Genomic DNA, 16,436 nt, shown 5'->3' on the forward strand with positions numbered 1-16,436 from the left:
TGGCTGATGTGACGGGAAGGCTGGAATGTGTACTGGCATTTTACCCTCATTTGGATTGGACATAAATTTTGTTTGGGAAGGGGAGAGGACATATCTTTCACTTGCCCTCTGTAAGACATTTGTTGAGGATGTCAAGGAGTTCCCAAGGGATGTGCCTTGGGAACTCCTTGACATCCTCAACAAATGTCTTATAGAATGAAAAGTCAACAGACGGAGTATGTTATTGTATGGTGTAGATGACAATGTACCACTGACATCAGTCAATCATGTACGGGACTCTCAAGAGAGAGGCTTGAATTATGCCTGGGAAATATGTGCCTACTCTGTGAACTGTTTAGAAATAGTTATGTAGACGCAGAGCTAGAAGCAGGAGTAGGCGTTTTGGCCCATCAAGCCTGCTCCGTCATTTATTTTGATCATTGCTGATTATCAAATTCAATATCCTGTCTCCTCTTCCCCCCATATCCCTTTAGTCCTAATAAACTAGTGTTCAGTCGATGTCTACAGTCTGTCTAAGAATCAACTTCCAGGCCTCGTGTCTAAGATAAAACAACCCAATCTCAACACATTTCTCTCTTTATACTCTTGAAAGATCTGGGGAGTTCACACGTTCTCCCCTGTGTCTGCTGGGTCTGCTCCAGTTTTCTCCCACATTCCAAATATGTGCAGTTTAGGTGGATGGACCATGTTAAATTGCCCCTTTGTGTCCAAGATGTATAGCTTAAGGGGATTAGCGGGATAAATATGTTGGGTTACGGGGATAGGGCCTGAGTAAGATGCCCTGTCATAGACTTGATGGGCTGAATGGTCTCCTTCTGCATTGAAGAGATTAAGAACATAAGAACATAAGAACATAAGAAATAGGAGCAGGAGTAGGCCATCTAGCCCTTCGAGCCTGCCCCGCCATTCAATAAGATCATGGCTGATCTGTTGTGGCTCAGTTCCACTTTCCCGCCCTCTCCCCATAACCCTTAATCCCCTCTCTTATCAAGAACCCATCAACCCGCTTCTTAAAAATATTTAGTGAGGCAGCCTCCACCACTTCAACGGGCAAAGAATTCCAGAGATTCACCACCCTTTGAGTGAAGAAGTTCCTCCTCAACTCCGTTCTAAACCGCCTCCCCTTTATCTTGAGGCTGTGCCCCCTAGTCCTACTGTCTTTTTTGAGCGGGAAGAGTCTCTCCACCTCTATCCTATCCATCCCATTCATCATCTTATACGTCTCAATGAGATCTCCCCTCATTCTTCTAAACTCTAACGAGTACAAGCCTAGTTTATTCAGCCTCTCCTCATAGCTCAATCCCCTCAACTCCGGTATCAGCCTAGTAAACCTCCTCTGCACTCCCTCCAGGGCCAAAATATCCTTGCGCAGGTGCGGCGCCCAAAACTGCACACAGTACTCCAGCTGCGGCCTCACCAATGCCCTATACAGCTGCAGCAAGACCTCCCTACTTTTATATTCAATCCCCCTCGCTATGAAGGCCAGCATCCCATTCGCCTTCCTGACCACCTGCTGCACCTGCAAGCTGGGTTTTTGCGACTCATGCACAAGGACCCCGAGGTCCCTCTGCACCGTCGCCTGCTGCAGTTTTTCGCCACGTAAGTAATAGTCCTTCCTACCATTCTTCCTACCAAAGTGGACCACCTCACACTTGCCAACATTAAATTCCATTTGCCATTTCCTGGCCCATTCGCCCAGCCTATCTAGATCCTTCTGTAGACTCTCCACACCCTCCGCACAATTTGCCTTTCCCCCAATCTTGGTGTCATCAGCAAATTTCGACACCCTGCACTCGGTTCCCTCCTCCAGATCATCTATATAAATGGTAAATAGCTGAGGCCCCAGCACCGACCCCTGGGGCACCCCACTAGTCACCAACCGCCAATCCGAATAGCACCCATTGACCCCCACTCTCTGCCTCCTATTTGACAACCAATCCTCTATCCACGCTAACACCCAACCCCCAACTCCATGTCCCCTGACCTTCTGCAATAACCTCTTGTGAGGTACCTTGTCAAACGCCTTCTGAAAATCCAGAAAGACCACATCCACCGGCTCTCCTCTATCCACTGCCCTAGACACATCCTCATAGAACTCCAGTAAATTTGTCAGACACGACTTCCCTTTAATGAAACCGTGTTGCGTCCGCCCTATCAAGCAATTCCCTTCAAGATGCCTCGCAATTTCCTCCTTAATGACGGATTCTAACATTTTACCTACCACAGACGTTAAACTAACTGGCCTATAATTCCCCGCCTTTTGCCTGGCACCCTTCTTAAACAATGGCGTAACATTAATGTCATTAAGACCCTCCAGTCCTACCACCTTTCCATCGCTAACACCCGGCAAATTATTCACGTCCTCCTCCGTGAAGACAGAAACAAAAAAGTTATTCAAGACCTTAGCCATATCCCCATCCCCTACCACTAGCTCCCCTTTCTCATCCTCTAAAGGACCAACGTTCACCCTAGCCAGCCTCTTCCTTTTTATATATTTATAAAAACTCTTGCTATCCTTTTTTATATTAAGTGCTAGCCCAGCCTCATAGCTTCTCCTACCCTCCTTTATCAACTTCTTTGTCAATCTTTGTTGACATTTAAACCTTTCCCAATCCTCTTCTCGCCCACTGCTCTTAGCTACTCTAAATTCCTCCGCTTTTAATTAAGAGATTCTGAGTCTCTATGGGATCATGGGTGATCTGTGACATTTGCCTTTGCCCAATGTCCCTTTAATACCTTTACTTCACAAAAATCTATCAACCTTAGATTTAAAATTAATAATTGACCTAGCATCAGTTGACTGCGGTGACTCGGGGATTTTCTCAGTAGCTTCACTGCAGTGTTGGCATAAGTCTACTTGCTACATTAATAAATAAACTTAAGCTTAAACTGTTTTTCTTTCCAGAAGATAGGTCCAAACCTCTGGCAGCCTTTGCATGTAGAAATTCTTCACAGTTGCACTGCTGAAAATTCTGCCTCTAATTTCTAGGCTATGTCCCTGGTTCCAGACTCCACAACCAGAAGGAATAGTTTCTCCTTATTTAGCCTATCAGTTACCCTTAATATCTTGGAACCCTCGATCAGATTAGGGGCAGCACGGTGGCACAGTGGTTAGCCCTGCTGCCTCACAGCTCCAGGGACCCAGATTCAATTCCGGCCTCGGGTCATTGCCTGTGTGTGGAGTTTGCATGTTCTCCCCATGTCTGCGTGAGTTTCCTCCGAGTGGTCCGGTTCCCTCCCACACTCCAAAGATGTGCGGGTTAAGTTGACTGGTCATGTTAAACAGCCCCTAGAATCAGGGGGATTAGCAGGTAAATATGTGAGGTTACGGGAATAGAGGCTGGGTAGGATGTGGTCGGTGCAGACTCGATGGATTGAGTGGCCTTCTTCTGTACTGTAGGGATTCTATGATTCTAAGATTACATGTTAAGCTTCTAAATTCCAGAGAATGCAACATTAGTTTGTGTAATCTCTCCTTGTAAATTGAATCTAAGTATCATTCTCAAAAACCTACATTGTATTGCCTCCGAGGCCTGTATATATTTCCTGAAGTTTGAGCCCAGAACTGTTTACAGTGCTCTAGACTGTAGTCAAACCAGTCCAACTGGGAGTTAACTTCTACCCCCTTGTATTCTGGTCCTCTCGATATCAAGCCCAACCTTCCAATTGCCTTTTGTTTGTTTGTTTGTATCTATCCATGACATTATCATGACCGTTTTACATGGACACCTATGTATTCCGGCTCTCCACTGTTTTCCCCGATTTTGAAAGTATTCTGAGGGCTGAATTTTCCCATCCTGGCCACCACGGGTGGGACAGAAAATTCCACAAAGATGTCCGTTGACCGTGGACAGGAATTTGCTGCCTTCGGGAGAGTACGGCTGCAAAATCCCACCCTGACTATTTTTTAGATTCAAAGCAAATCAACTCACACTGACCAACTCCAAATCTAGTTGCCCAAGTCTTCCTCTTTCGTTTAATCCGTTAAAATATCTTTGTAATATTGTATGACATTCTAAGGTATCTTCCAATTGCCAAAGTACATATGGTGAACAGTTCAGGCCCCAACGCTGATCCTCGTCGGTCATCGCTAGTCACAATCTACCAGTTAGGATACTGGCCCATTATCCCATTCTCTGCCACCTGCCACTCAAATCCTCTTCTCACCAAATCAACAATTTGCCTTCAGTTCCACAAGCCTCAATTTTGTCTGGTGATCCTTTCTGTAAGACTTTAACAAATGCCTTCTGGAAGTCCATATAAATCACATCCACAGGCATTTCCATCACCTCCTGAAAGGAATTCAGTCAGACTTGATCTGGCTGTTACAAATCCCAGCCCGCACGCTCTGACCAGCTGTGATTTTTTTTTTAAGATTATAAAATAAATCACAGCCAAATGCCTGACATAAATGTTGTGTGAAATGTGCACAAGTCATATACAGGGAGTGTTGTATCTTTTATCCTGAATAACTCTTTTTTTAATGCAGGAATAAAACGTCAAAGTCAAAGAGCAATATATTATTTCCAAACAAATTGTAGACCAATACCCTCAGTGAATGATCTGTTTTGTTCCCTCTTGGTTACCTCCAGTATATTCCAATGCCATTGTAACGGTTCCCGTTGATTAATGGTCTAAAGGTCATGGTATCTGCAACAAGAGTGAGTGCCTTCCTTGTCTGGGAGCAGCTGATTGCTTCTTTACTTTCTGTCTCTCCTTTGGTACCAATTCAATATATAACTTACACTTAGAATCATAGAATCCCTACACTGGAAAGGAGGACATTTGGCCCATTGAACCTGCACCAACAACATTCCCACCCGGACCCTATCCCCATAACCCCATGTATTTACCTGGCTAATTCCCCTGACACTAAGGCCGGACGGAGCTCTATCACCTCACCCGCCACGGAATCGCAGTGGGCAAGGGTCCGACAATGGAAAACTGAGTTGACCCCGGGCAGGAATTTCCAGCCCCGCTCGAGCGAGGCAGTAAACTCCCGCCCTAAGGGTCAATTTAGCATGTCCAGTTCACCAAACCCGCACATTTTTGGAGTGTGGGAGGAAACCGGACCACCCGGAGGAAACCCACGCAGACACGGGGAGAACATGCAGGTCGCCCACAGACAAGTGACCCGAGCTGGGAATTGAACCCGAGTACCTGGCACTGTGAGGCAGCAGTGTTAATCACTGTGCTGCCCTTGCATAAATGTTCCGTGCAAAAAATTCCAACAGTATCAACTGACCATTCTGTTTGATAGGAGCACAATCATTGTGTGCTGTTTTGTCGAGATACAAACCAGAGATGCTTTCTTTCAATGCGATTACTGTCAGCCAAAGATTGAAAGCAATAAGGTTTGCACTGGCAGGTAGAAATATTTTGGCTTGGGAGTAGCATTTTGTGGTCTATAATGAGTTTACATCTTCAACATTAACACACACCTCTGCTTCTACATAATTTCTCTCCCCAGTACTAACTGCCACAGTTAGAAATCATTGCAACAGAGCATTCCGCAGATAACCAATTATTGCAAGGAAGAGGGCAGCAAGTCAGATCAAACAGCAAATGTGATCCAGTTTTTTATTGACTCTTGATGGATGGTTTACTGCCCCGTACAAGACTGTTTGAGTCTGATATGGAAGAATCCGTAAAATGAAAACATAAATTTTGTCAGAGAGGGGATTAAAGCCTCTGGATTGTAGCAGTAAGGTGAGGAAAATCTTTAGGATCATTTTACTCGTCAGTCTCTTCACTGTCCACTGGCCAGTCCGAAGGAAAGAAGCACTGAGGAAGGGAGAGCAGGGAGAGAGGGACAATTTTCAAGGAAACTCAATTTTTATCAGTAGCAATTTAACAAAAACAGAGCCAACACAGCAGCTATGTTGTGTGCAGAAATGTCACACAAATGGCAATGGAATCTTGCTGTAATGCCATTGCCTGGGGGATATAAATTTTTCGTGTTTTTTTAAGCTTATTTATTAGTGTCACAAGTAGGCTTACATAAACACTGCAATGAAGTTACTGTGAAAATCCCCGAGTCGCCACGCTCCAGTGCCTGTTCGAGCATACGAAGGCAGAATTTAGCACGGCCGATGCATCTAACCAGCACATCTTTCGGACTGTGGGAGGAAACCGGAGCACCCAGAGGAAATGCATGCAGACACGTGCAGGCTCCACGCAAAGTGACCCATGCTGAGAATCAAACCCGGGTCCCTGGCGCTGTGAGGAAGCAGTGCTAACCGCTGTGCCTCCACGCCACCCCTATATAATGTTATGGGCAGGAGGTAGAGCAGAATTCATCTGGTCTTCCTCAAAATTGTGCTGTATGATCCACCCAACTGGGAGGGGAGAGGGATCCGCGTAGAGAGAAGACACTTCTGACAATGTAGCACTCCCTCAGCGAACTGGGATGTCAGCCTGAGTCACTTGCTCAAGCCTGGAATGGGACTCACTTTCAAAGCTCACTGACTCAGGATCGAGAGTGCTGCCAAGATAAGAACAGGGACTCAGTCCTTCACCTCCGGACTGACATTTGTGCAACACTTCTTTAGCAATTTGGTCCCTCCTCCCCGCAGCCCGTCCTGGACATGAGAATTGGCACAGATGCAAGAAAACAAAGTCAAGTGATTTCACATCTTAAAAAGAGCAGAAATGTGACGGAACAGTGTCAGAGAAATAACAGGGTTCACAGTTGTCTGATATTGGAACGGAAATTCAATGCACTCATTTATAAAATTCTCGTCACCTTATCACCTGCTGTCTTTTCCAATTCCTGTTTAGCAGCTAACAGTTTGCGTTCCAGATCACTCAGTTGCTGTGCCTGGGCAGAGAAAGATACAATAAACTTGTGGTGCACAAGAGCAGAACGACATTATCGCGCAATCAACAATCTACTTCAGCACAGTGCAGGGTAACGGCACAATCTCACCAAATCATTAAAAGGTCATGGCTTGATTAATAAACACTGCTAGCTAGTAATAGGCTAATCATAATGCCCAATGCATTGAAGTGAATTTAGGTCTCAGTTCAGAAGATGGATAACTTTAGATGTGGAAGGCCATTTTAAGCTTGTACATCCGAAATGACCTTGACGTTCTGCTATATCTAACTACTCACCAGGCACCCCTTTGTCAATATATTACCCTCACAAAGGAGGCTAACCATCAGAATGAGAAAACATTGGGATTTGCAATAGTGGGTGGCCTCCATTATGCCCAGGGCATTATAGAGTTCTGATGAAAGCAAATCAACCTTTAACGCTCTCCACAGATGCTATTTGACCTGCTGAGCTTCTCCAGCATTTTGTTTTCTTAGTTATTATAGTTATCTGGCTGCTATGAGGTCTTGTGGCACAGTCCTACCTCAAGGGCAAAAGACTTGGGTTCAGGTCCAGCCCTAGGATGTTATGGCCATGGAATCATAAAATTAAAGAATCCCTACAAAGCAGAGGGAGTCCATTCAGCCCATCTAACCTGCACCATGACAATCTCATCCAAGCCCTTTCCCTGTATTTAGACCATAAGAATTAGGCCACTCGACCCATCAAGTCTGCTCCACCATTCAATCATGGCTGATATTTTTTTCATCACTATTCTTCTGCCTTTTCTTTATAATCTCTGATCTGCTTATTAATCAAGAACTTATCTATATTCACCCTTCTAATGCTCCTAACTCTAAGGGGCAATTTAGCATAGCCAGTTCACCTAACTTCCACATCTTTGGAGCGTGGGAGGAAACCGGAACACTCGGAGGAAACCCACACAGATATGGGGAGAATGTGCAAACTCCGCACAGAAAGGACCCAAGACCCAAATCAAACCCAGGTTCCTGGTGCTGTGAGGCAGCAATACATTTATATTGTGGCTAAGCAGTTTGCAAATCCTTCAAAGCACAGCAACAGCAGGCGTGAGAGAGGAAGAGATTCCAGTGGAAAAAATGTTGGAGCCGCCACCATCACTATCCAAAACTGCAAGCTACAACATACAAGTAAAAAGCACGTGCTACCACAATAGAGTCATTGAGGTTTACAGCATGGAAACAGGCCCTTCGGCCCAACTCGTCCATGCCACCCTATAATTCAGACTTCTTGGGTGAACTACGACAGAGCACCACCATGTAGTTACTTTTTTATTCATTCATTCGTGTGACATGAGCATCACTGGGTAGTCAGCATTTGTTGTCTGTCCCTAGTTGCCCTTGTTCAGAGGGCAGTTGAGAGTCAACCATGTTGCTGTGGCTCTGGAGTCACATGTATTCACAGACCAGGTAAGGACAGCAGATTTCCTTCACTAAAGGACATTAGCGAACCAGATGGGTTTTTCCAACAATCGGCAATGGTTTCACGGTCATCAGTTGATTCTTAATTCCAGATATATTTGAATTCCACCACCTGCCGTGATGAGATTTGAACCCAGGTCTTCGGAACATTAGCTGAGTTTACGGATTAATAGACTAGTGACAGTACCACTGGGCCATCGCCTCTGCTGGCCACCAGAGAAAAGGCAGCAGTTTCTGGGAACAGAGAGAGTTTCAGGAAGGTCTTTAATATGTGCATTTCTGATTTAAATAAATTTCTTGATAGGCAAATAGTTGTCGCACTTTCACAGTGGGGGAATGTTAAGCTGGCCAGTGAGAAATCATTATTGGTGAGATTGTGAAGGTCCAGACTCCACAGTACCAATAGTAGGAAGGCTATCATTGTTTGTGTTATTTTTCCTCTTGTTAAGATGCCAGATTGAAAACTCCAAAGTATGTTATAGGTCGATTGGCCGTGCTAAAAATTGCCCCTTAGAGTCATGAGATGCGTAGGTTAGAGGGATTACTGGGTAAATATGTAAGGATATGCGGGTAGGACCTGGGTGAGATTGTGGTCGGTGCTGACTCGATGGGCCAAATGGCTTCCTTTTGCACTGTGCGGTGTCTATGAATCCCTATTCTATCTCTATGTTCTTAAGGCTGACTGGACCCCAAATATTTTGCTATTTTGGCATTCATGTAGGGATAAAGTGTTTCACTCCAAATGTGATTCCACTGACACACAAAGAAGCTTAACATTTTATTTAACAATATAGTTTAACTATAACAAATGAATTAGCTTTAGTGACAATCCCCATGTTCCAGCTCACATTATTCCACACTCTAGTGCCGCTGGTGATTGTTGTATGAGATGGCCAAGCTAAAGCCCTGGGGTTTTTCAACTTCACACTTTATCAACTGATCCATTTACAAATTCCAACTTACAGTCTTAAAATATCATTATATCACACATAATGTTATGAAGGGGGAGGCTGATCGCTTCTCTGAGAACTATTGCTTAACTACTCAAAGAGGAGTATCTCACCTCATAATCTGTTGAAGTGAACGTGAGAAATTGTATAATCAGCACTTCAACAACTTTTAGTGGTTAAAATCAAAATAACTACCTGAAACTCTATAAAATCAACAAGAAACACTTCATTTATTGAACTAACAGTGAACAGGTTAACTAAACTATTAACAATCTGAATAAAACATGATTCTAATGGGATTTTAGATAATTACAATTTCCACTTATTAACAAAGAAAATAGAAGTTTTTTTAGTCACTCAAAATACAACCAGGTTTTATCTTCTGGACTCTTCTGTCTTCCTTGCTGATTTCTTCTCTCTGGACCTCTGCCTTATTTTTGGTACCTTTTCTATTTAAGTAAGGCTTTGAGCTAAAAGCTATTAGCTTTGGCACAGAGAGTTGCTGGTTGTCTCTGTCTCTCTCTCGCTCTCTCTGAAGCTGTGAGGTGTGGCAGAGGCAGTTGCTGACCGGCTCGCTGGACCTGGGAGCTGACTCTTATATCTCTGATACAATAGGATTGGTTCTCATGTTACCAAAACATCAAATTCAAATTTGATAGGCTGCTGCCTAGTTTAAACTGATTGGGCAAACTTCAAAAACAGCCTGTTTTCTTGACAACACTACTGCCTAGCTGCGCCATACAATGTTTCACTCTGTGCTCCCTGTGTACTTGCATTTGTACCTCTCTACAAAAAAAATCCCTAAGTACAGAAAAAGCAAAACCACCTTTTAAACGAACAAATTTACAAACACCAACTTTGCAACATTAACATAGCTGTATACAAAACTAATAAGCAGAGAAATACTAGCTGGTCTTTCCCTTTATTTGTTCATGGGGTCAAGGTGAATCAGGCTATTGAGTTTGATGGTCTTCCATTATTATAAAGAATGGCAAAGCAGGCTCGAAGGGTCAAATGGCCTCCCCCTTCTCCTATTTTCTATGTGTCTACATTACTTGGCATCGTTGGCAAAGCCGGCATTTGTTGCCTGTCCTTAACTGCACGCTCTCCCCGTGTCTGCGTGAGTTTCCTTTGGATGCTCCGGTTTCCTCCCACACTCCAAAGATGTGCAGGTTAGCTGGATTGGCCGTGCTGAATTGATCCTGAGTGTCAGGGGAATTAGCAGGGTAAATACATGGGGTTACGAGGATAGGGTGTGGGTGGGATTCTTGTCAATGCAGGAGGGATGGGCCCAATGTTCTTATGTTCAATAGCCTTTTTTTGCACTGTAGGGATTCAATGATCGTGAGCAAAATTTATAATAATTAAGAAATTGTGAAAATAGATTAAATATGCATCCTGATTTGTGATTTGTAATCGCATTAATTAAAATTAATCAATTGAGAAAGCTTACTAATTGTCCCTAAAATGCGCTATTAAGCCAGAAATGTACTCACATTTTGTTAATGATGCATCTTCTACACTGACGAATGCATTCAAAAATTAATGAGTTCAATTTGGCTTCTTTAATAAGATATTGAAGCATCCTTGTGTAAAATGTTTATTTTTTGGCATGACAATTAAATTAGAATTCCATGTACAAAGATGTAATTCAGGCACAACAACTTGAACACAGAGTGAAGGGAGGCCGTGGAGCACAATTGGTTCGGAAACCGTCCTTGTGCCTTTAATGTTTGGATCTGGCTGGTGACATTAAAGCCTGTAGTCTTTCTGCTAACCATCAGCAATAGGATTTCACTGTCCTCAACCAGTTAGTCAGCATTAATCCATGGTGCAAAACTCTGCTTAATGTGGCACTAATTGGCAAGGATCAGGGAATGGGATTCATGAGTGTCAGACTCATATAGAATCTTCCTCCCAACAGTGGCATTTGCCTAATAGAAGTCCATTTAGTCGAATTGGTGGGGCGGTAGTCAGTCTTTTGCTGAAAGGTCAATTCTTGTGTGCTCTGCATTTGTAAAATGAAATGCCATTGGTTGGATCTTTAGCCACTTCCTTTATTCCACTGGATCTACATGACATTTACCTGACTTGGAACTGAAACAGAGTGCCAGACTGCAAAGAGTATTGTATTCCCCCAGCACTAGGATCCTTCAACTTAATGAGGACATAAGTCTGGTGAAGATATATATGCAGTCACTGCAGGCCTTCTCCGTGTCAAGCGAAATAAAAGAATTGCGAAAAATTTAATCATCAATAGGAGCAATTAAGAAGCTCCTTCAACCGAAGGTAGAGATTAAATGTTATTCAGACATAACAGACCAAAACAGTCATGATTATTCCTTAGTTTATGCTAATTGCCCCAGGCTGCATGTCCAAAGATGTGCCGGTTGGTAGATTAACCACGATAAGTGCCAGATTATGGGGATAGGGCAGGAGCAGTGAGGCTGGGTGAAATGCTCTTTCAGACTCAATGGGCCGAATGGCCTCCTTCTACACTGTAGGCATTCTATGCTTCAAACGCTCTATGTCCATGTCAATGAAGCAAGATTAATGCACACCCATGTTAGGGAGGAGAAAAACTAATCAATGAAAAAACATTCCTCCTTACAACTATCCAGGATGACACACATTGCACAAGTAGGAGGTCTTGTGGTGCAGTGGGTAGTGTCACTGCCTCTGAACCAGAAGTTCCAGGTTCGAGTCCCATCCCAGGACTTGATGGCCAAAGAAGGTGTGTTCATAATAGTCAAACAGGTTGCGGGTCAACCTGTAAAATCCTTCCAATGGTGATATGAGTGGGCAAGAATCCAGCTGAGCCATGCTTGGTGTGGAGTGCTGCCCCTCAAGCTATAAGTCACTGGTGACAGATTAGCAAGCTGTGCCAGAAAGCTATGGAAATGGACGAAAGTCTGCCTTAACGCACCATGCGGTGAGGGAAGAAACCATAGAAATGCATAGAACCATTCCGAGTCCCGATTGGTCACCCAGACCAGTTGACCCTTACACTGTGTGTCTCCCTTAAAGGGACAATCGCCACCTGAGGATAGGGTGCAGGCTCAGTTTTGAGGTTGGCCAGATCAGAAGAACTCTGTGAGATGTCTTACCTGACTGGGACTCACAAGCAAAGAATGCTAATTTGGGTGAGATAATGGAGGGTTGTAGAAATCACAACCGCAATGAGTTAAAATATTGACGAGGGATGGGAAAAGTGGAGTGAAGCAAGGAGTTAGTTTTAAAAGTAACTGTTTTACATAAATATCTTGTAGTAGCTAGTGATAGATTATGAAAACTTCTGAATGGACCCGACTTGAATAGCTATGAGACGTTACATTCCTTATAGTTGGGTGAACTTGCATGTGGTGATTTGAAGGATTATGTTGCTTTATAAGAAGGGGGTTTGTGACATAAAATATATTATTGTGAAGGCAAGCATCCTTGGGGAAGTATAAAATTTTGTCGAATGCAAGGTTTCTTTCTGGTGTTCTTCACTGAGTGATGCTGGCCATGGGGACTTTGATTACGAAAAAGTTGAGAATAGTGCGCCCATGCTGGAGTTGAGGAGATGCCTTTGAACAAAAATGAAGCATCAAAATGTGATTCCTCTTGCTCCATCCAGTTGCATGAGGTGGATATTTCTTTCTCCATTCCAGCTCCTCCTCCTCCAGAGGTGTCCTCCGGATCCCACAAATAGTGGTCGAGCCTTCAGAACTGCAAGGTTCTAGAAGGCCAATGTACCACCAAAAACATAGCGACACTCCCAGGTGTGTACTGCATGATTGTGCAAAGTGATCCGAACAGTAAACTTTTGCTTTAGGGGATCAATGACTTGCCCTAGCATGTCCTGGGTGACTTAATGGCTTTCATTGAAATTCCCTCTGTCAGGCAACAGAGAACATAGAACATAGAACATAGAACATTACAGCGCAGAACAGGCCCTTCGGCCCACGATGTTGCGCCGACCAGTTACAAAAACAATGACCCACTAGCCTATACCAATCCCTTTTCGTCCATAAACCTATCCAGAGGTCAGATTAAGTGATCTATATTTGTCTTGTCAAATATTGGAAATAAGATTTAAGTGGGTTTAATTTAGATTCTTCCAATAGAAACTCTAGTTAAATTCATGTTAGTCAAAGGTGTTTGCACATATGGGGGTTTTTGGTTTCAGTTCAAACTGTTTTCTATTGTGCTGGAAGAGTTTATGATGGGAAAAGTAAACGCAAGATTGGACAAAAGAATGAGATGTTGCTTAGCAACCAGGAATACTTTTAGGGGAAATACTTTTTGAATTTGCTTTAAGCAGTGGTTAGCACTGCTGCCTCATAGTGCTGGGGACCTGGGTTCGATTCCCACTGTCCGTACGGAGTCTGCACATTCTCCCCATGTTTGTATGGGTTTCCTCCAAGTCCTCCAGTTTCCTCCCACAGTCCAAAGATGTGTGCGTTAGATACATTAGCCATGCTAAATTCTCCTTCAATGTACCCGGACAGGTGTTGGAGTGTGGCGGCTGGGGGATTTTCACAGTAACTTCATTGCAGTGTTAATGTAAGCCTGTTTGTGACACTGATAAGTAAGTAAAACATAGGCCGTTGGAGATAGGAAGCTAGAGAAGGAACAGCAGGACAGCTGTACAATGGAGCAATGGGAAGCGGTGGGACGTGCCTTCATGCTGCAGATTTTCTGGCAGCATTTCAGCACCTCAAGAAGCAGAGCAACGTAAATGTATTTTGCAGCCGAAATATCCTCTTCCTTCAGAACAAAATTCAATCCCTTGAGCTGCATGGTAGGATATTAAGTTTATATTTTCTAGATTTAATCGCGTGTGACATGGTAGAATCCACTGCCTTTGTTTGGGGCAGAAATGATCAATCATTTGTGAGTTGGCATCGGATGACTTTATTAATTATTTGCAAGTTGAGCTAATGGACAACTCATTATTGTCCCCACCACTGGCTTACTGCTGGCAGCTCCTCCATGGGCTAAGTGGTCTGACCATTTGCAATTACTATTGGCATCGATTACAAAATTACTGCCAAAACTACAGCCAGCAGGGTCATCTATTCCAGGAGCGTTCAAGCAACTGCTCAAAGTCACCTTCTGAAAGCCTCAGATACTGTCACCCACCCTGTAACAATATATCATGGAATCCCTGCAGTGCAGAAGGAGGCCATTCATCCCATCGGGTCTGCACCGAACACAATCCAACCCAGACCCTATCCCCATAGCCCCATCCATTTACCCTAGCTAGTCCCCCTGACATGAAGGGACAATTTAGTATGGCCAATACACCCAATCTTTTCATCTTTGGACTGTGGTAGGAAACCAGAGTACCCAGAGCAAATGCTTGCAGACACGCGGAGAGTATGCACAGTCCACACAGACAGTGACCCAAGCCAGGAATCAAACCTGGGTCCCTGGCACTGCGAGACAGCAGTGCTAACCACTGTGCCACCGTGCCGCCCCTCAACTAAACAATACCTTGTGAAATGAGGGGTGATCTGAATCATCCAAAACATTGTCAAACATCATGCCAAAACATTGAATGTATTGAAGAGACAGCTGGATATAGCACTTGGGGTGAATGGGATCAAAGGTTATGGGGAGAAAGCAGGATTAGACTATTGAGTTGGACAATCAGCCATGATCGCGATGAATGTTGGAGCAGGCTCAAAGGGCCAAATGGCCTCTTCCTGCTCCTATCTTCTATGGTTTCTATCCCATTAACTAAACAATACTAGGTACAAGAATCTCCAAAACACAGTGATCGCGGATCAGGTGCACTGAAATCACTCTGGGCAGCTCGCAGGCAGCGAGTGCCCCAGTCTCCAAAGTTCTTGATCAATTTTATGTCCCATTTAAATCCACAAAATATCATTTTTATTCTTTAGAGTGTATCTGCTGTATGGGGGTTAAGGCTGAGAAGTGACTCAAGCATTTCTCTAGGTGAGTTTCCCCCCCCATGGACCTACGGTCGACCGTACAACACATGCAAATGTTGCTAACACAAATTGGCTCATAGAATCTGGTGGCGCCTGTAATTATTTTGAGACGAGGGTCAAGGGAACTAATTAATTATTTTCATTCATTACTGATAAATTAAATTGGTGCATGGGGAATGGCAGCAGCAGAATAAAATATATTTATGGAGTGCCACACAGTGTATTTGATATTTCCGCTCAGTAATTAAATGCCACGGGATGTATTCATTATTTGGAGGTTGGGTTCGGGAAAATTTCGCCCCCCCCCCGACCCCAGGTTGACCTTCCAATAGTAATGACAGGATTAGCGGAGCATTAGGTTCATTTGTCTTCTCAGGCTTTTTTATTTCATTTCTGCCGTGGAATGTATCACAAATTCTTTTACACTGTCAAGTGGGGCGACACGGTGGCACAGTGATTAGCAGTGCTGCCTCACGGCTCTACAGACCCAGGTTCAATTCCAGCCTCGGGTTGCTGTCTGTGTGGACGTTGCACATTCTCCCTGTGCCTGCGTGGGTTTCCTTTGGTTTCCTCCCACAGTCCACAAATGTGCAGATTAGGTGGATTGGCCATGCTAAATTGCCCCTTGGTGTCCAAAGATGTGCAGCTTAGGAGGATAGGCCATGGTAAATTGCCCCTCCGTGTCCACAGATGAGTAGGTGAGCTGAGATTAGCTATGGTTAATGTGTCAGATTATAGAGATAGGCAGGATAAGGACCTGGGTAAAATAATCTGTCAGAGAGTTAATGCAGACCCGATGGGCCGAATGGCTTCTCATACACTGTAGGGATTCTATGATTCTTCTTCTATGAAACACAGCTGGCAAGATGATGTGTTACTAAGCTGGGTGGGGGCTCCTGATAAGTAGACCTAATGAATGTAAGTGGCACAGTCATTGCCACTTTGCCACTGGGAGGTATCAGACAATTCTTAGGCAACAAATAACAATGATCACCAGACAGGCATGAGCTTAAATATTGTGATACGAGGAAGTCATTGATTCCTGAGGTACATATAAAGTGAGTCCCATTTTCAAGATTACAGATTCCTGGATATTTTGAAGGCACCTCCTTTCGGAATTGTCCCTATTGATGAACAGTGGGGCTTCAATTTTATTGAGAAGTTAGAGATCCCATACCTGGAGTCAAAGCGGACAGTGACTACCCTGCAGACGGCTGAGGGATGCAGGGTTTAATTTTGCCATTGATAGCCAATTTAGTGGCCACTG

General features: G+C 44.0%; 1 protein-coding gene across 5 annotated transcripts in view; it reads right to left on the bottom strand.

Annotated features, from left to right (window-relative positions):
• The window catches only part of luzp2 (leucine zipper protein 2), a 337,695-nt gene that overhangs the window by 83,877 nt on the left and 237,382 nt on the right, over positions 1–16,436 (bottom strand). For 4 of the 5 annotated variants that reach the window (XM_080189886.1, XM_080189885.1, XM_080189887.1 and 1 more), the window contains one exon: positions 6,746–6,820. In XM_080189886.1, the coding sequence (XP_080046012.1) occupies positions 6,746–6,820 (75 nt within the window). The remainder of the gene's footprint in view (positions 1–6,745; positions 6,821–16,436) is intronic. The other variant, XR_013886774.1, reaches the window with a different exon arrangement.

This window comes from Carcharhinus amblyrhynchos, chromosome 6 (assembly GCF_965287045.1).
Source record: "Carcharhinus amblyrhynchos chromosome 6, sCarAmb.v2.hapA, whole genome shotgun sequence".
Classification (NCBI taxonomy): domain Eukaryota; kingdom Metazoa; phylum Chordata; class Chondrichthyes; order Carcharhiniformes; family Carcharhinidae; genus Carcharhinus; species Carcharhinus amblyrhynchos.